The sequence below is a fragment of the Struthio camelus genome, chromosome 5 (genome assembly GCF_040807025.1).
Source record: "Struthio camelus isolate bStrCam1 chromosome 5, bStrCam1.hap1, whole genome shotgun sequence".
Classification (NCBI taxonomy): domain Eukaryota; kingdom Metazoa; phylum Chordata; class Aves; order Struthioniformes; family Struthionidae; genus Struthio; species Struthio camelus.
Window position 1 is genome coordinate 41,173,737 of NC_090946.1, and position 21,576 is coordinate 41,195,312.

Genomic DNA, 21,576 nt, shown 5'->3' on the forward strand with positions numbered 1-21,576 from the left:
CAATGGTAAATCTTTCTCAAGAGGATGCCCTGGACAAGGCAGAAGTTTCTCTTGTTGAAGCTTTTGTACCCAACCACAATATCAGGAGAGTACCTGTGTATCAAAGACATTGGAGAGAAGGACTCCATACTGGTGAGAGAGACAGTCTGAAATCCAACGGCAGTCGTGCATGACCTGAAGCAGGAAAGAGCGGTCAGAAAAACCTGTGTCCAACTGCAACTTTTGTGGTGCAGCTGGATGATTACACACATAGGCAACCTCTGCCCACATACCCTCTACTTTTACCTTCAAGATGCTTCTATCCTCCAGTACCATTTGTAATCCATTTTTGAAAGCCTGAGGTCCCAGAAGGAAAATATCAAATAGGAAAATACGGCTTTTTGTTGCTATCTAAAACAAATTCAATGGCAGAGAAGATGAGTGAGGGAGAGAAAAACAAAGGATTTGAAAGTAGGAGACAGTGCACTGTTTCGCACAAGCCATAATCTCCCATGTATAGACTTATATTGAGGAATGCACTTTAGTTTCCTTAATACTAACCCATAAACAAATCTTTTTTTTTTCCCCCCAGAGAGGTGCTTAGAAAAGGTCACAACAATTAAAGAGAATCACATTTGGTATCTACAGTACACAGATAAATAGGGCATTTTGACACATATAAAGAGCAAATCCTATCCATAATACTTAAAATAATTTCCTACATCTATGACAGGGATATTTTTGCAAAGAACCGCATTCAAGAAAATTCTCACGTCCCCAACATTCCTATCATTGTCAAAAACTGCTACAAAGGAACTATAAAATGTTGTTTTCTATCCTAGTATGCACGACAGGATATAAAATTTAGGCTTTGCCTATGTTCTAATTTATAATAGATTAACTAAAGCTGTTATTAATAAAGAATCTAGCCATACCAAAGCAAACATTCTATGGACACTTGCTTCTGTATAAACAGTTTCAAGTTTGAACTATGAAAGTCTTAAGCAAAAATTTGTGTGGATTAAACATACTTGCTTTTCAACCTAATTAAAAATAAACTAAGACCACTTTGAATCAATACATTAAGCTATTCTTCATTCTCTCTCTTCCTTTTCAGATATTGATCATTCCACAGCCAGTGAAGATATTGCATCTTTAGATAGATTTTTACTCCTTTAATTATACCAATACTATGAGTAGGTCTTGCAATTTGTAAATAGATACCAGCTATTCTAGCAAAATACCTCTAACTGTATAAAAGTATATACAGATAACAAAGCAAAGTAAGTTATACTGTTATATATAAAAATATACTACATAAGTTAAATGAACTAAAAAAAATTAGATGCCCTATACTGGTATCACTCTTTCTATAATAGGCCTTTTATGAAACACCTGATTTGTCATGAAGAAAATAACGTCTTTTACCAAAAGAGTTATGCCAGTAAGTCTTAAACACAGGCTAATCCCCAAATCTTTCCTAATTACGTCTATGTTTAGTGGTGCATCTTGGGCAATATCTGCCTCTTACCTGAAGCCAAGAAAGTTTTCCATGACGACACAAATTAACACCTTCAGCTGCTACACTGATAACACACTGCTGCTTTAGGTGCAGCAACTAATAAAAAAAAAATAGAGAAAAATACTGCCAGAGATTGATAGGTTGGAGGAAAAAAAAAATGCTTTTTTTTTCTGGTCATGATCCATATTTACGAAAGGTAAATAGTGATCAGCAACACAACAAATCTTACAGATATCTAAAGATCTGATAGAAACAGACAAGATCTCAGTCCAACTACAGGTAAGACAGTTGGACACTCCACAACTAGAAACATTGATGGTAGATTTAGCAGAAAGATCAAGGATTAACTAAACAATACAGACAGCTCCCAAACTCCTCCCAAGAAATCCTTCTGTGTAGGGTTTAGGTACTACCTTAAGATCAGATAGAGGTACTCCTCTTAAATAAAAAAGGAGAACTCATCTTCTCAAGTATAAATGAAAAAAGCCTTCTACGCTCACCGACACTAAACGCTTTTAGACAATTAAAATAAACCAACTCATTAGAGCACATGCAACAGGAGAGCAGAAGGCATAATTAGAAATTAAAAAGAAAAAAACAAACATGCTTCTTCAAGTAACAGTAAGATTCTTCTGTAAGCAGGGAAACCTCCTTTGGGAGTTTTTTTTTCCTCCCCTATACTGCACTAGATTTACCATTATAGGAGCCCAAACCCAGCTAATGTTACTGCAGGTCAAAGTGGCATGGAGGACACATAGCATTGCTGGTCTAATTCAGTACCCAGTAATGCTATAGGTTTAATAATAAATCTGCCATTGGTTCTGAAACAAAGCCCTCCCCTACCAAGTCTGCTGATGTTACTGTACATGGTTTAAGAGAAAAGCTAAGGTCCAGGCATTTCTGGAGTTCAAAACACCTATAAAAAAGTGCAATCAACTCCCTTTCTAAACACCAACAAACCCTGGTGTTCTTCCTTTCTTCAAGAAAGGAATTATTCACTAACTAGTAATACAACCCCTTCATCGCAGTATACAGCTGATACAAATTTCCAAAAGAGCAACCAACGCGCTCTGGTGAAGACTAACAACCGCAACAGACTCACGCACTGCACTCTCTTCCCCTCCATGGATGTCCACTTTGCATATGCTTTGACACCACCAGGGACACCATTTCTACTTGACTAAAAAAGTTATATTACTGAAGTTTCATTGCACTCCACAAAAGTGTTTTTCATTTTCCAATAAAAGACATTATGAAGCTGTGTTCCCAGTCTTGCACCTAATAGATCTACTGACAGACGGAAGAGGGTTAGGAGTCAACATGCTGCACTGAACTTCAGTTAATACTTACTGCTGAGCCAAATTTCTGCTGGAAACAATCGACAACTGTGTACTCCACATTCTCCTCTTCCTCCTTCCCTACAATGAAGGAAAAAATCCCCCACACCATTAGAAACTTCCTCTACGTGGATAAACTCCGCACAAGATAAGTATTTTATGGTTAATCACTCTACTTTTCTGGTTTAGCTATTCAGTCCCTTCCCTCTCTACTTCCTGAGCACACAAACAGATTACTTGAGGCCTGCTTCAAGCATACACAGCAAGCAATGAGTATGAGCCAAAATTCTGACTTTTCAGCAAAATCGCCTGCTTAAGAGTGAGTTTTGGTGCCTTTTTTTGACCAAGTTTTATGATAAATAAAGAAAATAGTAAGGTTATGGCAAAAAAAAAAAAAACCTGTTTAAAAAAAGCCACGATTCCCAACTTGCCCAAGGAAAGAGAAAAATAATGAAGGCAGAACTGACAATGACACCACAAAACACTGACAACTAAGTGATCAAGAGGGGAAAGGGAATTTAAGATAGGCTTTTTTAATGATATTTTTGAACACCTGCTTAACAATGTCTAATTAAAAGCTAGAGAAGGAATCGCTGTTAAAGATTCTCCTTTTCCTTCCTTTTCTTTCAGGTAAGATGCCAAATGTTAATCCCATACATCCATAACACAAGGAGCAATGACCTTTTAAACTCTGGTCATTTCAAACCAAAGGATCATAAAAACAATTTTATGAAGCTCTCCCAGATCACATTAACCCTTGCTTATTTTCTCCCCTATATTCCAGGTAAATGCTGCTAGCCTTCTCTTTAGCCTACACAGGTCTTGCATTCTTGGCATGGCTGTGTGTGAACACCAAGGGATCCAATTAGACTTTGGATCTGAAACTACGCAAGTACAAACAGCAGGAACCAGACAACCAAATCTGTGGAAGCACCTTCAGAGTGTAACAGCCAGCACAGGACCAAAGAGCAATAGCCTAAATGAGCTTTGGGCTATCTGTCATGCTACATACATGTGAGGAACAAATAAAGGATTAAATCACAACAGAAGAACACTGACTGACTGAAGTACTTTAACTTCTTGAAAAGATAAGCTACACTGCTCAGCCACTTGTATAGTTGATGAAAACTACAGGATAAACATTCTGGAAAGCAGACGAGTTTCTTTCTGACGCTGCGGACGTGTCCACAGCCTAGTGAGCTCTGGGCCATCTGCGACCATTGCTCTTTCAGAGCAAAGCCTGCCCTGATAACCGGCAAGCCCTAGGAGTATGAAGGGATAACAGCCTCTGGGAAAGGTTTTGTCTGACAAAGACAAACTATATTGCTTGACTAATAGCCACGTTACCTGAAAGACAGTTTTTTAAGCTATTCCAGGCTCTCAGCTGGTTCTCTAAGGAAATGCAAGAACTCCATGGGCCACAATATGCCGATCTGCCTGTATCTGCTTCTGTGTTCCCTTCAAGAGCTGAAGTACACCTGCAGAAGCAAGGGGGAGACCACACACAGTACAGAAGGCCACACATAACACCTCATTTTGCCAGCATGAATGTTCTAATAAATACTTCATCCAGCACCATCTACCTGCTGTAAGACAACAAACTGCTGTATTTGAAGCAACCTCCCAGTCCACTACACATGTTTCTTAAAGGGGATCTTGAAGCTACCCAACCAGAAGTTTATTTTGCCCCGGGCATTTATTTCGGATAAAATTTCAGTTTTATTCCTGAAAAAAGCAGAAAGTGGGAGCCCAACCTGAAAAAATATTTGCTGCAAAGGTCAGTAATGAAGTCTGAGAGGAGAAAGAGCTCAAAGCACAAACAACTTCAAGAATGAGGTACCTGACCTGAGCCCAAACACCATATAATTTAAATATTTTTAAATCTTCATGTTGAATCAAAAACATTAGATAAATTATTTAAATATTATGATTAGGAGGGTGTTTTTACAAAAGTCCATAAATACATAAAACAGTTATATCAACTGAAACTTTCCCATTATCAAATGGAAGTTATTAAGTAAGTACTGAAACAGTGGCATATCACAATCAAAAAGATAAAACAGTTAGTATCAACCATTCACCTTACAGAAACACGCCCCATATAAGATGCTTCATTCTTACAACAGAAGACAGTCTGATTAAAGCATACTTTATGAGGAAGGATGCCCTATTAGTATATATTCCTTTATACTGATATAAAAACATCCCATTATTATACAGATCCAGCCATGTATGTCCCTATGTCAATACAGGGAAACATAAATAACTTTCCAACCAGCCCTTAGATATAGGTGAAGAATCTTGTATCTAACATTTTATATTTAATGGATTAACACAGAAATAAATCTCCTAGAAAAATTAGCATATTTAAGTGTATGTATTCACACGTAAGGAGAGAGACAGCAGCAGGGGAGAAGACTGCTGCTTTCAACAAATATACGTGCTGTCTAACCGTATTTTAAAGAACTTTCAGTAGACGCCACGTCATTCCTACTTCTTTTAACAGGAAAAGTAAACTAATGAAATGTGGTCTTGTGAAAAGACTCAACGCACAGCCATCTAACAGCAGGGGTCTGCAGGAGTTCAAAGCAGAGAAACATACTTTTACCTGCTTCCCAAAATTACGTTTATATACATTTGAAAGCATCTGCTTAAACCTAACCCGCCTGTGCAACTGTTCAGGAACTGTTCAGGCACAGAAGAAACGCTCATGGGAAATTCTCCTTGAGACAACAAGCTGACTGGAAAAAAAAAAAAAAAAGGAAAAAAACAACCTCAGCAAGTTATTCTACCTAGGAAACTAAGGGGCAGTGGGCAGAGATAAGGAGTAGTAATAGCTTGAAAGAATCTTTTAAAACAGCAGAGGCTTTCCGCTCATCACCTTCTCACTTCTTTAGAGCACAAAAACACAATCTTGGCATAGCTGAGTCAGAACATTGATAAGATACAAAATGCAGGTGCTGGCTGGCCTAGCAAGTGCAGTCCCACCCTTTCTCCTATTGTGAAGGAAATAAACAAATAAAACATTTCAACATACTCGGAGAGTGTTGCTGTTCCCTTCTCTGAACCTGGTTCATCCAGCAATTCCACTGTAATAGAAATAAATAGTTTATACTCTAGCACTAACAAGCAACTTCCTAACACTCATTTTCCCCCAAAACGAAGAGTCCAAACTGATACTAACCAGCAGACTTGCACAAAAGAAAATGGACTCAAAACATAGCTTAAATAAAAATAATTCACTCTGATGTACAATTCTGTAAAAATTAACTTATATCACTAGCCTAGATGAGATCTATTTCAGAACTGTAGCATTTAAGCAAAACTAATTCATGGTTTACCATCCTTTCAAAGACACAAAGTCAATATCAAACTACAACTTATTACTTTACAGACTATTACTACAAAACAGCTACATGGAAAAAGATAGAATGGACATAGTTAAGCACTTAAGTCTGATAAAGACTTGTAAAGAGCCTTCTAGCTCTTTCCCACCACTACTTTGCTCTTTGTCCCCAAAGCAAAGCTTAGCACCTGCAGCAGAAACGCACAGGACCATCATGCACTACAAACATTTTTCTTAAATAATTCCGTATTTTTACCACTAATGAATCACAGAAAGAGGGTCAGATAAAACAGAGCACTTAACAGAGATGCTTTTCATCTCTGCAAGTGAATGCAAAAAAACAAGTCAATCAGAATCCCTGTTTTCAGGGATTTAACTTCCCAGGGGAGTCCATCACTGAGTCTTCCATATATAAGAACATAGACATTGAATGTAACCTGCCTTTAAGAAGCACACAGGATGCATGCATATCTCAACTGGCCTTACTGGACTTTATTCATTATTTAACTCAAAAGCTTTAAGGCAGTACAGTCACGAGACCTTCATAAGGCATGGAATTACTATTATTTTATAGAAGATAACTGGGGAACAGAGAAGTTCCGCGACTTTGACAATGTTCTCATTCCTAGGGATTTTGGGGAAAAGTTGTGCAACTGAAGAATTCAGCAGAGCGTCCACAATTAGATTAAAAAGCGCTAAGAGCAGCCATGATCCCTGTGCCTTAATATGCACTAAGAAAGGCTTCACCATTGACTATTTCAGGGCCAAAAAACATCTTTGCTCCCGGGGCACTTCTGCCAGTGTCCAAGTTCTTCACTGAAATGAAAAAGAAAAACAATCCATCATGTTCCACTGTTAGGAATAAAAGCTTATCCTTTGCAAAACAAAACAAGACCTTAGGGCTGATTAGCTCTACTAATTCCACCTGAAAAAAAAAAAAAAGCAACAAGTCAGGTCTCAATAACAAGTTTTTTACTCAACAGAAGAGTGCTTCCACAAAGTGATTGTGTACACCTAGTAGGACCAAGTTATGATCTTTTACACCCACATGATCTAAACAACTGAGAGCATAATTCGAGGCACCTTTTACCTTAAGTAGATGCTTTATTTATCCCAGTGACTGGGCTTGGCTCTCAGAAAGCACATACCGATGCTAGGCTGTGTACAACTAGCAGCAGGCACGCTCTGCGTGGGAGCCTGCACACACTAGCTCTAAATGGTTTCTGCATGGCATTAGCATGGTTATTTTTAGACTTTTGAAAGTTCAGCCACTTAGTAACTAGAGTGCCACAGACCCTAGTTAAGATATAATTTTTTTTAAGGCTGAGCAAGATGCCAGTACACCACTGCCCTTCCCCCATAAGGCTGCCTCCACGCAGATTTAGCTTACTCGCAAGGGTGGGGGGAAAAAAACGAGGGGCGGTTACAGTGCTTTTTGAACATGGAGCTCAGACTTTTACGCGCAGCACTCTGGAAGGTGACGAGCAACTCGCAGCCTCAGCCAACCCCACGAGGGGCGGGGGGCTGCTAACGGCCCAACGGCCGCAGGGGCGCCCCCGCCCCGCCCCGGCCGGGCCGGGCGCGCCGGCGGCGCTGCGGGGCTGCCTGCCTGCCGGCCCGGCCCCGACCTGTCCGCAGGAGCAGGCTCCGGTCGGGGTTCACGTGCTGCAGCACCCCTTGGAAAACGCCACATTTTAAGGTGATTTTGACGGTTCTCCCCAGGATGGCACCGAAGTGCTCGCTGCTGAGGGCCATGCGGCAGCCGGCGGCGGTGGCAGGCGGCGGCAGCACGGACGGGGTCCCCCGGCGCGGCCAGCCGGGCTCCTCACGGGGCACCTACGGCACGGAGCAAGGAACGGGGCTGAAGGCCTGGGCCGGCCGCGGCAGCGCGCAGCGCCCCCACAGAGCCGAGAGGCGGCGGGCGCTCGCCTCACCGCCGCGGAGAGCCGAGCTGCGGCCCCGCCCCGCGGGGCGGAGCCACCATAGCCCCTACCCAATCGCCGGGGGAGGGCCGAGCGCGCGCAGCTTACCGCCATGACGTTCCGGAGGAGGGATTGGGGGGGGGATAAGGAATTACAGCTGCTTCGCGCAGTGCACGCCGGGAGCAGCAGGCGGCCTGCGGCTCAGCTTTAGCAGCCGCCCGCGATGACGTCAGAGGCGGGCGCGTGCCCGCTCGTTGGCGGGGCGTCGCTCTGCGCGTGCGCCCGCGGGTTGGCCCACGGGGGCGGGGCGGGGGCGGGCTGGCCTTTCGCTGAACCGCCGCTGCTGCTGACGGGTGCGTGTCGTTGTCCGGTTCGGCCCGGTACGGCGCGGAGCGGAGCGGAGCAGAGCGGAGCGCGGCTCGGCGGCCCTGCCCGTGCGGCGGCGATGGGGTCTCGGGCGTCCACGCTGCTGCGGGACGAGGAGATCGAGGAGATCAAGAAGGAGACGGGCTGTGAGCGTGGGGCCGAGCGGGCGGGTGTCCGGAGCGGGGCAGCGGCCCGTCCCTCCGGCCGGGAAGCGTCTCGGCCGGCTGCCCCGCCGTCTGCGTCGCGCCCGGGCAGGGGGCACACCCTGGGGCGGGGGGGAGGCGAGCGCGGCCCCTGCGCTGCCGGTGGGGCAGTGCCCGGTCGCACCAGGCCCCGGGCTGGCTGCGGGGAGGTACCTCTCGGTCGGCGAGCGCCCCGGGGCCTCGCGGGGCGGAGAGGGGCTGTACTGCGGCGGCGGGAGCGGGCGAAAGGCGGGGGGAAGCAATGCACTTGGTACCTGCCGTGATCTTTGCTCTGTTGCTTTGGGTTTTGAAGAGTTGCCTGTGTTTCTGGCTCTAGAGTTTCTCTCAAGCAGCTGTTTCAGCCTAATGAGCCGCTCTGGAGAAGCTCTCATTGTATAGTACGCTTTTTCCCCAAGTGCTATTTGCGAAATGGGCTATCGCTAAAGATGCCTTAAGGATACTCCGAATGAATGCTTGAGCGACATTTAAAACGTATAGGAAATAATGTAACCTGTAAGAGTTGGGTATGGTTAATCTGGAAAAAAAAAAAAGTGAAAATTCCTGTCTTAATCAAGAAATAGGACAGCATTATCCTAACTGGATAATGCTATGTAGCTAGTTTATCCTGTAGTGTTATATTGAGTTTTCTCTAAATATAAAGACAAGGTAAAACTTAGGACTTTGTTTTGTTAATTTGGCTGATTACAATGATTGCCAATTTGAGAATGATAGTGAATGATGGCATATGTAGGACACCCTTAGCAGGAAAGAAGAGGGTGTGGCATCCTAGGTGTCACCTTGCTTTTTTTTTCCTTGGGTGTGTGTGGTGTTTTTTTTTTTTCCCCGCCTTCCTGTACGGAAACAAGGTCTTCCTAGATCACGCTTATTTCCTACTTGCACTTGCTGATCTGCCCTTGATACCTGAAAACACTTTACCTCTTCAGTGTAAATGTTGTCACGTATTCATTTTAGATGATAGTTTATCTGTGCCAGGAAAACAAATGAATCCAGAGAGGGAGTACAAGAAAACTGAGACGGTACTGGCCAGTATGACAGGCAGCTGAGTTAGCATACTTTCCATGATCTTTTTTCTGTCGATCAAGGGAACTTCTACAGCATCGTTATGATAAACAAGTAGGAGTTTAAGAGTCTGCTTGTCCAGCAAGAAAGTACTCTGTGATCCTTTTAAAAAATAAAGATAAAAGTAAAGGTAGCCTCCTACTAAAGAGGTTTTAAACAAACTCCAGATCCGGAATACTCTTCCAAAAGACTTAACTTTTTTGTTTCCTCTGCTCCAGTATTTGCTTTATCAGTGGTGTTTCATTCCTAGATTTTTAGATGATTGATGGTTAAATAAATATGATTAGGGTAACTATGTAGATGATCTAAGTGATAAGCCCACCTGGAGCCAGTAGAGATCCTGTTGTAGTTAGCCCCTAAAAGCTTTTTTTATATGTTTTTAAAGTGTGAAACTTAAAGACTGTGGCCAGCAGGTGTAAGCTTTGTGACCTGAATTTGGCTAATCTGCCTTTTTTTTTTTTTTTTTTTTACTATTCACATTTATGTGCAGTGTTGTAAAATACAGCATTATTAATCAAGCATTGCTAATCTTCTTATGCCTGTTTGTAAGTTGTCATAGAGTATCTGTTTTGGGGCTTTATCAGTCTTTCTCTTTTTTTCCCTGCATGTAACCATATGATTCTCCTCTGCCTTTTGTAGTTCTTTAGATTAGGCTTTAGGTAGCACAGTCATAACCTTTGCATAGGTGCAAATATCTGTGCAAGGTGCAAGATGGGGAAAAACCAGACTGGATTATTTGGAACAGAGTTCACTGGAAGAATGCTAAGCCAGTGTCACTGAGTAGAGTATCCTACAATTTGTTAGAAACTCGATACTGATGGTACTTCACCTACTGAAGAGTTTGAGAAAGGGACTTAATGAAAGGAAAACTATTTGGCAGGACTGAATGTCCATCTTGAACTAATGTTCTGGTAAGCACTTCTAAGGATTCTTTCTTTTCTGGGGGATTCCTTACTGTGAAACAACTTTTCCAGTTCATTTTGGGTAAGTGCAAATGCATGAACAGAACACTTAACCTATTGGAAGGTGTTGAACTATGGAAGTATATAACTCCTCTCTTCCTTAATTTTTAAATAGCACAAAACTGAACAGCTAATGACACTGATAGGAGTGATAAATCATATGTTAATGGTCTTTAGCTGAGCAGATTAAAAAAAAATCTTTGAAGGGAATTTGTAGCAGTCTTTCAGAAGCCATACGCTGACGCTTAGAAATATCTTGGATGAAATCTAAGTTGTGATTCAGGTTCTATATTGCTTGTCTTTTTAATTGTGGTGGAAAAAGACACTTTTTAGCATATTAAGTTTAGAAACATGTATAAAAGTAATGCTTCCGAGAACTGACAAGTATGTATTTGCTTGTAAAGCCTTTGCTTAGTGGCAGATAATCTGCAGTAGGTACTCAGTAACGGGAGTTGAGCATCAAGTTGACAGTCCTAAATATTACATGATGTTTTGCAGAATTTGTTTGCTGTGCATATAAACATTCTGAAATTAGAGTTTGAAAAAACATTCAAGTAGTCCTAATTGCTCTTATATTTTAGTAACCACTAAAAGAAGTCGATGAAAGTTCCTAGATGTTACTTGTCAGCATTCTGCTGCAAGCTTTTAGAAAAGCCTCGGAATGTAACAGTATTTAAACTACTTGGTTCGCACCCCTTATTCTTATGCTTTGAAGCAATCTACCTAAGGATGAATAATAAACTAATGCTCATATCAGAACTTATGATAAAGTCATTTATCATAAAATATCATTTTAGCGGTAACAGGTAATGGAAGTACAAATAAATGGGTTTATGCTGATGTGTTGTAGATTTAACTTGGACAAAAGTTTCAAAGTGTCTAACTATAATGAACTTGCTAAATATTTAGCAGAAGTATGGTTTCATGCAAAACAGAGGAGCTTGATTTAAAGTTTTAGAAGGGCTCTCATGGATAGGGAAAACTGTTTCAGTTAGCTTGCAGCTTCAGCTTTTGGCTTTAAGAAGCAGTAATTTACAGATTTTGCATCTGGTTCTCCTTTCGTTAGCCGGGAAGGTCAAGGCTATCTTGCATGAGAGGGCTCTGAAAAGTGGAGTTCAGTGCTGCAGCTTTTATGCAGGATGAGAGGAAAGAATATATTAGTGGACCTGAATTATATATTCTTTCTCATATAGCTATGGGTCTAGTGTGATGTTACCAAAAACATCTCTTCTCCTGTCCATAGCTTCATATTTATCATGTACTATTATGGAGCCGTTCCAAAAAATGGAGTCACTGATAATAGTTTAGAAATGGTAGCTAAGTAGAAATAGCGCCACTGTGTTTCTGGGGAGAGGTGGGTGTGCAAGGCTTCTTATCTGAGATGTAACACTCAGCTATTCCTCTTTCACCGTCAGTTGTTGTATTTGCATATCATATTTAAAACACCAAATCGGAAATGCAGACAGAAGTCTTCAAAATACTGCTGTCTGCTCTCAGTGTGTGTTGCTTAACTTGAAATTGAGCAAGCTGCCCAATCTGATCATAGGGAAGTTGCCTTATGAGCACATTGCCCAACCCAATGCAAAGAACGAAGGTTGCCAAGGAGACGTGAAAAAATAGTTGCTGGCAGGTCATCCTAAAGGAGGGAGCAGTTGAACCTAAACAAATAGGCTGGAGAAAGAACAAACCTGATAAAATAATTTTACCTCAGTTGTCACAGATCAGACAACTGCTGTGCAACCTGTTCCCAGATAAGTTTTAGGAACTAACAAAGCCCTTGCTGTTGAAACAATTGAATTTGTACAATGTTGAATTAGTACTTAGTGTCACTTTCAAAATCACACCTTTACTGAGTAAACATTAAGATTCCATTTGGCCATATTATTGTATTTATTAACTTGATGCTATCTGCAGAGGCTCAGAAAAGCCTGGGTTTTCTATAAGACATACTTTCAGTGTTAAAGGAATTGTGATTTTAGATAGATTCATCCACTCCCACCATGGACTCTTCTAAGGACTTGGATGTCTAGTATCTAGTGCTGTTTAATATCTTGGTAAAATTGACACCGTTGTATTAAAGTTAATAATGGGCTTTGGAATTTCTGTTGCAAAATGCATACTTAGTCTGCAATAATTTTCTTATTTGATCTTATATGGTGTCCCAAATCCCTCCTAAGACCCCTCTAAAAAGAAGCTTTTTTAACTTCAAGGTCCTAGACGCCTGCAAATTGCTTTACTGAACCCTGAAATGAAAAAAGTATATTTGGATTCTGAAAGTCCTGTAGGGGAAGAAACAAAGTTGGGCGTAAAGTCTTCTTGACCACTTTCCAGACGAAGAGAAATTGAGTGCACTTGGACTTCATAGACTGGAAAAAGACAATAGGAGTGGAGACGGGCAAAACAAGGAAAGATGTTTCAGCGGAGGTCTGCAGCCTCATAAATGATGAGGGGAAGGTCAATGGAGATTGCATCCAGATTATTTCTCAACTTCAAAGAATCAAGGAAAACTTGGTGAAATAGTGAATCAGACTTGTTTTGTTTTTTTGGTTTGCTTTTAGTTTTAATTACCTTTTATTAAACTATGCATAGATCACCAAAGAATGTTAGGGACTAAAAATATAAAAGGATGGAAAACATGGTTAGACGAATTCATGAAGAACAGGCTCATTGATGGATTCTTGAACATTTAGAGGCAATTTAGATGTCAAGTCCCTAAATACTCATTACCACGTGCTTCTAATATAACATGTCCTGTGTAATCTTTTTTGAATATCTGTTTGATACTAGACTAGCTGGACCTTTGGTTTTGCTTCCCTCCTTGCTATGACTAGATTTTTAAAGGGAAAAATAACTTAGCAACAATTTGAATTTCAAATTTGCTTTAATAATCAAACGTGTAGAAGAGATGGTCATTTATAATACAGAAGGTGGAACTAACGGATATAGTCCCTGTGAATGCTTTGCAGAGAACTTTTACATGCAAACAATTTGAATCTTAACAGAAATCACATAGTAAACAAGTAGTTGAAGATTTTTAGGAAGATGCATGCTAGAAGCTAAAGTTGACCCTGACTTTCACCTAAGCTACTGTAAGTTATTTTTACCTTCTTCAGGTTAAGATGACTGTCAAAATTGAAAATTCATCACAAGATCTCTCCAAGAGAAGCTATTCTGTCCCAGTACTGTTTTCTTCTGCTTCTTTGTCAAGAGAACATCAGATTTCCTCTCTTGTGAAGGAGAGAATAGCTTCTTACGCTCCTGACAACTTGAAATCTGGCAATCTTATAACATGTCTGCTTGCAACCGAGTAGCTCGGTGTAACGAGATCCAGTCCTAGGAAGGATTATGGACATGCTAATTTCTGTTTTGTGTTTTTCTTCCTCCAGTCTCCCACAGTCAAATCACTCGCTTATACAGTCGCTTCACCAGCCTAGACAAAGGAGAAAATGGCACTCTTAGGTAGGTACCGTTGTTAATTTGGCTGTCCTTGCACTGACCCATACCTATAACGGTGACTTGCTGTTGCAGTGTGCCTGCGTATGTTTTCCTCACATGGTGAATCAGTGAGGCTATTATAACAGGGTCTTTCATACCTGTTGTCTACACAGAAATTCAAGTTTGTTCCCTCTTATGAAGGAGAAATCTCACTGTTGAACTGAGTAAAGGTGCTCTAAATACCAGCCGTCTTTACTGTAGAGCTAAAGATTTGTAGCAGTTAATGCACAAAAGGTCAGAGTTGATATTCAAGGTTTTAAAACAACCATTCAGAAATTTTAAACCGTGTGGGTTTTTTTGTTTGTTTTTTAGATTTTTATCTCTAACTTCTCCTTACACATTACTTCTAATTTATACTTATTAGTTTTCCACTAATACTTTTCACTGCTCCACTCCATACTGGACACTGCTTCACTATCTTATTCGTTCTGACTGTCATAACAAAAAGGTCATTCATCTTGTTGGGGTTTTAATTGTTTCTGAAGCTCAGTGTCTTTTAATACTACTTTGATCTACAAATCTTTTTCCAATCTAACTTTGCACCTCTTGTTGAACAACCATGTCTATTAACATGCTCAAAAAAAAAAAGCTGGAACCAAGTCACTGTGACTAAACAAATGCACGCTCTGTTCTTTAAAGTAGTAGTTCACATGGAATATCCTGCACTTTTTCCAAGTCCAATGTGTTTGTCTCTGTCTGCAATTTGAATTTACAGTTTGATATTCTGAGTCCCTTAATCTGTTTGTCTTCTGACTACAGTTTGAAAACTGTAAAAATGGGCTGGTTAGTTACAGCTTAAACAATCGGATAAATAAAAATGTGATTTAAATTTTTCATCTGCAGAAGATTTTTCCCTTTGATGCACTGAGCCTGCTGGAAGTATTCTCAAGTGAAACAAACTCTAGTGGGGTGATTGCCTGTTTAACTGTGTACCTTTGCCATCTCTGTTCTGTAGCCTTCTCCGTTCTGGTTATTGTATTGCATGTTGGTATTGACTTGCTCTTTATTTACTGAATTCATTACAGATTCTGATTGTGTGCAGTTGCTTATTACTCTTCTCTTTTGATAGAGCTTACAGATTCCAATAAATGAATTAATAATATGGAAACATGGCAAATAAGTTGCCCATAATTAGTTTAAGGATACAATTTTATGACTAGTATAAGCTGATCTAGGACTATTTTGCCACTAAAAGTCTGTTGCTTTCTTGTGTTGATGCTAGTGATCAAAGCTCATCTTTGGAAACTCACCTGGCTGAAAATTTGCCCAGCAAAATGAACAAAAAAGGAACCCAATTAGTTTTCAGCCTTTTTCACACTCACCATATGGCCACAGATGCCAGCACCAGTGTACAGAGAAGCTGGAAAGAATGTAGAACAGAGTAGGGAGGAGAAAGGGATCTTGTTGTAATGTACATTCAGGAATTCTTGAGTTTTGCATAATCAGTCCTTGTAAAATGTGATGCCAGAGTGCACTATAACCCAAACAGCTAGAATCACTGCTTACAAGATGAAAGTGCAGTTGTAAGATGCACTATCTTTGCCAGTACAGCTGGCTTACTGCAGCTTCCTTCCCTGACTTGAATGCAGATCCTTGCGGTGCCACCAATTGCTGACTTCTCGGTTATATGCAAGTAATTGGTTGTGGTGCTGTACTGGACTACAGAGTGATTTTTTTTTTCTTTTAACCAGAAAAATTCCACAACAAACAAACAAAGCTCCTGCTTTCCCCACCTCCACCCCCTCCCCTTGTGTGTACGGGTGTTTTTAGCCTGAGACTCTACTGATTCAGATACTTGGCTGTACTGTAAATATCTGGCCTGGCATAGCTGAAGGGATGACAGACTGGATTGCGGGTGTGGAAACAAGTGACTTTAAATGGGATGGGCAGGAACTTCTTCAGCCAGCTCTGCCACTGAAGACAGTGTATCATTTAAATTATAGCATTGGCTATTGTGACAATACAGATCACCTGATGATGTGTAGGGAAGGAGCTACTGTCTGGAGATTAAAACTTGGGTCAGATTAGGCAAAATCTAGTCACTGCTTCTACGTAATGTTCTGTTGACCAATTCAATTTTAAACCACTTATCTGACATTAAAGAAAATAGTTGGCGTTTTCCTGGAAGGGTCTGCCAAGGATTAGATACATCTCTGGCAGGATTCAGTTTGTATCCAGCTGGAGTGTTGAAGCATGCTCAAAATCTGAGGAAAAGTGTAGTGTAATTTTTAAAGGCATGTTCGGTTAATAAATAAAATGAATGTGGTAGGACAGCTGACTTGATTTTTGAACAAGGGATTAAAGCTTTGCTTTGTTTTGTTTGTTTTTTTTTTTTTTTAAACAAACTTTTCAGTGAAAATTGCACTTAAAGTCTCTGCTTTGTCCAAGAAAGTTTTGGGTTTTTTTCAAGTGAGTTTTCTTTAGGAAAAATTTACTTTTATAGAGATAGTGTATAAGCCAAGTAGTACAAAGGTAGCTGACTAATTTTATTTCAAGCCAACAATGGTGCTAGAATGGCTAGTAACTTTTTTACTACTACTTATGTCTCAACATTAAATTAGTTAACAGAAGAACACTAACAGCCTCGTGAAACTTTGCACGTGGGTTTAGCGTTTGCTGATGAATAAAGATGATGGCTACCAGACTAGTCTAGTTCCATTTGAGCCTTATTTCTCAGGTACATACTGTTCCTCACTTCCTCCCTCCAACTTTACACAACTTTTATGGATCCAGTGGGTGAATTTAAAGTTTGAACTGATCGTGCTCAATTTACTTAAGAAGAGGAATAATTAGTTAAATATGATATGAATGTTTGTTGCACAATGTTTAGTTTCATAGTGCTATGTATCAGGAGGAGTTTGACTTTCGTTGTTGATAACCACTTGGTACTTGGAAAGGAAGTGAACTTCATGTGGAAAATCCCAGCAGGCTGTGATCCATTAACCTGCAGCATTGTAAGTATAGCCTGTTCCCAAAGGTGGCTGACTTAAGAGTGGTATGCAGATTCGGAAACCTGTCCTGGCTCCCACAAGATGTGGAAACACTCATTACATTTCTAAGTAATGGAAAACTACTTCCTGATAAAACAATGGTGGTGGGGAAGGGAGGAGAATTGCAGGTCAGAAGCTTGTAAATGATGGTTTTGGAAATGCTGATCAACAAGAATGTGCTAGTTTCAGACAAGCGAGATGAAGAGATGGGGAAGGGAGGGCGGGATTCTACCTGTTACCACCTACTTATTACCATCACATGATTTAGAAAGCATATCTTCTCTTTATTTCCTGTGAGCAAGAATGATCGTTTCTAGAAGGGTGGTTACATGATTGACTTTTAAATGACAAAAATCACTCATGTGACCATGATTTAAAGAAGTCTGTTACACAGTTCCTTGTGGCGTGCAGTACCTCTTTAAATATGGACCACTCCTTCAAAGCATGGAAAAAGCTGTGGCTCTTCTTATTTTTGTATTAAAAAAGGGCAAAGTGAAGAGTACTGAGTTCAGAAGATCCTGGGGGTTAGAGAGGTCGGGTAATTCATTCTGGAAATAGAATCCAAAGTTGAAGTATTTTCTAGTCAGAGGATTGTAACCAGTACACCTGGATGGAATTCCAGGGTACCGTCGTTGTATAGCTTTTTACATCTGCGTGGTAGCCTGTGCAGTACTACAGAGCTACATAAATGAGATGAAGTTCTGGCTGCATCAGTACTCTTTGCTTACATGTGCCTTCCTCGGGCACTTTATTTATTCCCCTCTCCTATCCTCTAAATGGGTACAAATCTGGCTCCTGAGGAACTGCAACCGATTCTTTAAAGGACTAGGAAAGCTAAAGAAGAACATAGAATTTTTCTAAATGAAATGGGTAAATTCCCTCAGATTGGCACCATCTGCCTGAAACTGAATTGTAAAAGCTAGGATGAAACTGTTCCTTTGAAAATATTCTTGATGCTTTAGATGTCAATATTATGACATGCTGAATTGCCAAGCAATGTTAATGCTCTTGAATGTCCATGGATACCGCTAAATAGCGCAATCTGAGGCATCAGTTTGACTAAATCCTAACTTTATCAGGAGAGCAGTGTGCACCTTTTTGCCTTTACGTTCTGATCTCCAATATGAGGAAACAGGAGTGTGTAAACAGGATAAGTGTGTTCATGCCCTAGTGAGTTGTCTCCTCTGGCTCATTGGAGGACCAGTACTGTAGTGCACATATATTATATCTGCTCCAAAATGTAGATACTTCTTATGAGGAAGTAGTGCTAGACAGTCATGGATAGAGCTATAAAAAGGAGGTACTTGCTTAAACTGCTCCTGTGTAACTTCTGCGTAGAGCCTCCCACTTATAATAGTTTCTTCCACACTGGAGAAATGAAATGGTAAGCAATTCAGAAGTGGGGTTTTTTGTGTGCGTGTGGTTTTTTGTTTTTTGTTTTTTACTGTACAGCAATTGGTTTAGATTGAGTGTGGAAGAACAAAGGCAGGCAAATATTCTGAAAGGTGATACATAAGGACAATAGGCAAACTGAGCTGTTTCTGGCTGCCTCACACTTAGGAAAGCTGTTCATGGGACAGTGTCTTCTGGAGAACTTCAGAAAACCCCTGGTCCTGAGAGATGGGTAAGAGGAGAGATAGCTGAGCTAGCTGTTACTCTTTGTCAGGGTGCTGATTCATTTCAGTTTGAACAAGTCTGAAGCTTGTTCTTAATAGTTCGAACTGCATTGCAGGCTTTTCAAGTAAAGCATACAAGCTTACTCTCTCTGAAGGTGGAATTCTTTACTTTTTTTTGTTTTTAAGCTTTACCCAAAACAGACTAGACAGGCAGGATATGGGTTTGGATCAGTGTATATTAGTCTATGCTTTCCTCCTTGACTGTGCTTTCTTTTATTCATACTGATTTTTTTTCTATTGCTTTTCTTCTGATTTTCATCTCTTTACTTCTGGCATACTCCTTCCTTGCCTGATGTTTGTTAAGCAATTACTCTTCTGTTTATTAAGACAGACTCTTAAATTTGTATAGACAGTGTGCAAGGGTGAAGTTAGATGAGGTAGCTGACACAGCTGTGAAAAAGGAGGATGACATTAGTTCTCCAGGCTCTGGAGAACTACATCAAGTTTCCCCTTCCTCCACCTTTTGTTATGCATGTTGTTTATATTCTCTCCATAGTTTTGCTTTCCTTCAGCTCTAGGTAGCCCTACCCTCTCCATTCCTGTTTAGGGAACAGTGCGCTCTAGTGCTTTCTAAAAGAAGCAGCATAAACAATCAGAAATAATGGAATAAAAAGAGAGGCAAGTAGGTTGCTTGTAGCATTTGGGATAAGGCAGAGTCGCGTTTATTTAGGGATCTGCTATGTGTCTCAGAGGATATACTAGCACTATTCACGCTTAGAAATGCTTGTCTTAGAATCTGTGAATTCCTTGCTGCAAAAGGAAGTCTAAGCATGAATGCTCTGGCATTGATATGAAATGGCTGGTCTGCATAACAATAACATGCAGTTAATGACAGCTTTGCATGTTATCTTTAAGCAAGGATTTAATGGAAGCCAGCCTCCAGGAAAGATCTCATTAGAAGAGCCTTGTTGCTATGGCACATGAACAAGGAAGAAGTAGAGGGCATCAAATTTCCTGTAAGCTCCAGCCTCAGCCAGGTGAAGTTGGTCCCTAATGACTCTCAGAAGCCTTGGTTTATGAGTGGAGAATAACTTGCATCCTGCATTCATTTACTTTTATGGCTGTTTTAGCTATATCAATTATAATACTCACTCCGTAATGTGCTCTTAACAGGCAAAAATGGCCTGCTGCAATCCTGATAATGACAGGAGAAATAGATTTGAAATCTGGGGAGTTATTTGTGGTTAATTGTTAATCTTCTGCTATTAAACAGAACAACTAGAGGCTGAAATGCTGAATGTAAACTGTTTGAGACTCAATATTAAGAAATAGTGATATGTAAGGAGAAATGTGTAAGCATTAGGATTTTGTTCTAAATGGAATCTGAGAGCAGTTGTTGCTTTTAGCCTGTAAATGTTAGCATTGATATGGAAGTCCTGTGGTTAAAATATTGTTACTATGACATAGGTTTTCCACATCACTGCATCTCCTGCCTAAATCACTAATGCATACTGTGCCCTTCAGCTATGGCTTAACATGCAGCAGTCCTGAAGGGTCTGGTAGCAAGGTGATAGTGTTATGCAGATGTTAACTTTGCCTTGTTAAAAATGATTCAGACATGGTCAGAGCAGTGATTCTGTCTCTGAGATAGCTTAAAAGTATGATCGGGTCCCTCTATATTAGAAGGCCAAATAGTTTCAACTATCTTGCAACAGATATACAGTATAATTGGGACTCTTAACAGTGCTGTGGTGTAAGAGGGTGCAAGGAGTGCTTTACAATGCATCTAAAATTTGAACTTATCACTTGCACCTCTCTCGGGCTAGACTAGTAATAAGAAGAGGGTTAGCTGATTCCTTAAGGCTTTTTGTCTTTAAGATCTCAGTGCTGTAAAAGGCCAGTATACTTAAATAATCTCAAAGTATGTTCTTGTTTATTTTTCTCTGGCAGATTTTGGGGGGTTTTGTTTGTTTTTCTGGTTAAGGACAACACATCAACCTTGTTGCTGGCTCATTTAGTGAGCCTTGCTGGCTCATTTAGTGAGCGTTGGTGTCAAAAGCAGTGAGAATTTAGCAACCAAACTTGACATTGTGACTCAAACTCCAGAAACAGCAGGACTGCATTTGACTTGAAGGGAATTGCAGGTATTTCTGAAAAATCAGACAGGAAAAGTCAAATAATGCATCTAGACAGGATAGACTTCTACAGCCTTACCTTTGCTCTTTCAAGGCTAAATGAGTACGGAGTGAGTCTTATACTAACTGGTAAATTGTTGCGCTCTGTCCTGCCAAAAAAAAAAAAGGTTTCCTGAAGTTTTCACTGAGAATAATCTACCACCTACCCTGTAGCTCTGCCCTGGACACACCAAGATTATGCCATTTCTCTGTCAGAGAGATTCTGTTAAGTTGAAAGGAAAGAAAAACTATTAGTGTAACTGTAATATTAGTGTGTTCTTGTCATACTGATCTGAAATGTGTTTACACCAGTACAACCCAGGATCTCTTCCAAATTAGAAAAGGCTATAACTATGTAAGCATAGTTATGCTTGTACTAGCTGTATACATATAACCATGAGCGGAAAGGAGAAGAGAATGGCTAGCAAGAGCAGTGTTTGCACTGAAGTTGCAGCTAGCGTACAGGCCCCGTCAAAAAAAAGACTAAACCTTTTATTATTTAAAAGTAAGAATACTCCTTGACTGAAGCTGAAATAATCTGAAATTTAGCATTCATAATTATATATAAAGTTCTTACATAGACCAAAAATTTAAATTAAAGTATG

General features: G+C 40.4%; 2 protein-coding genes across 7 annotated transcripts in view; one reads left to right on the forward strand and one right to left on the reverse strand.

The window, feature by feature from the left end:
• EXD1 (exonuclease 3'-5' domain containing 1) overlaps positions 1-8,378 on the reverse strand; it is a 22,904-nt gene extending 14,526 nt beyond the window's left edge. Inside the window, exons 1-9 of one of the 3 annotated variants that reach the window (XM_068945886.1) lie at positions 8,215-8,378; positions 7,813-8,020; positions 6,932-7,000; positions 5,876-5,927; positions 4,186-4,316; positions 2,852-2,919; positions 1,511-1,597; positions 286-390; positions 94-174 (exon numbers count right to left, since the gene is read on the reverse strand). In XM_068945886.1, the coding sequence (XP_068801987.1) occupies positions 94-174; positions 286-390; positions 1,511-1,597; positions 2,852-2,919; positions 4,186-4,316; positions 5,876-5,927; positions 6,932-7,000; positions 7,813-8,020; positions 8,215-8,220 (807 nt within the window). In that variant the 5' untranslated portion in view covers positions 8,221-8,378. Of the gene's footprint in view, positions 1-93; positions 175-285; positions 391-1,510; positions 1,598-2,851; positions 2,920-4,185; positions 4,317-5,875; positions 5,928-6,931; positions 7,001-7,812; positions 8,117-8,214 lie in introns of those variants that run through there. The other 2 variants (XM_068945887.1, XM_068945888.1) reach the window with 2 other exon arrangements.
• CHP1 (calcineurin like EF-hand protein 1) overlaps positions 8,233-21,576 on the forward strand; it is a 21,131-nt gene continuing 7,787 nt past the window's right edge. For 2 of the 4 annotated variants that reach the window (XM_068945892.1, XM_068945893.1), the window contains exons 1-2: positions 8,315-8,459; positions 14,083-14,155. In XM_068945892.1, coding sequence (XP_068801993.1) covers positions 8,330-8,459; positions 14,083-14,155 — 203 coding nt within the window. In that variant the 5' untranslated portion in view covers positions 8,315-8,329. Of the gene's footprint in view, positions 8,619-14,082; positions 14,156-21,576 lie in introns of all 4 variants that reach the window. The other 2 variants (XM_068945891.1, XM_068945889.1) reach the window with 2 other exon arrangements.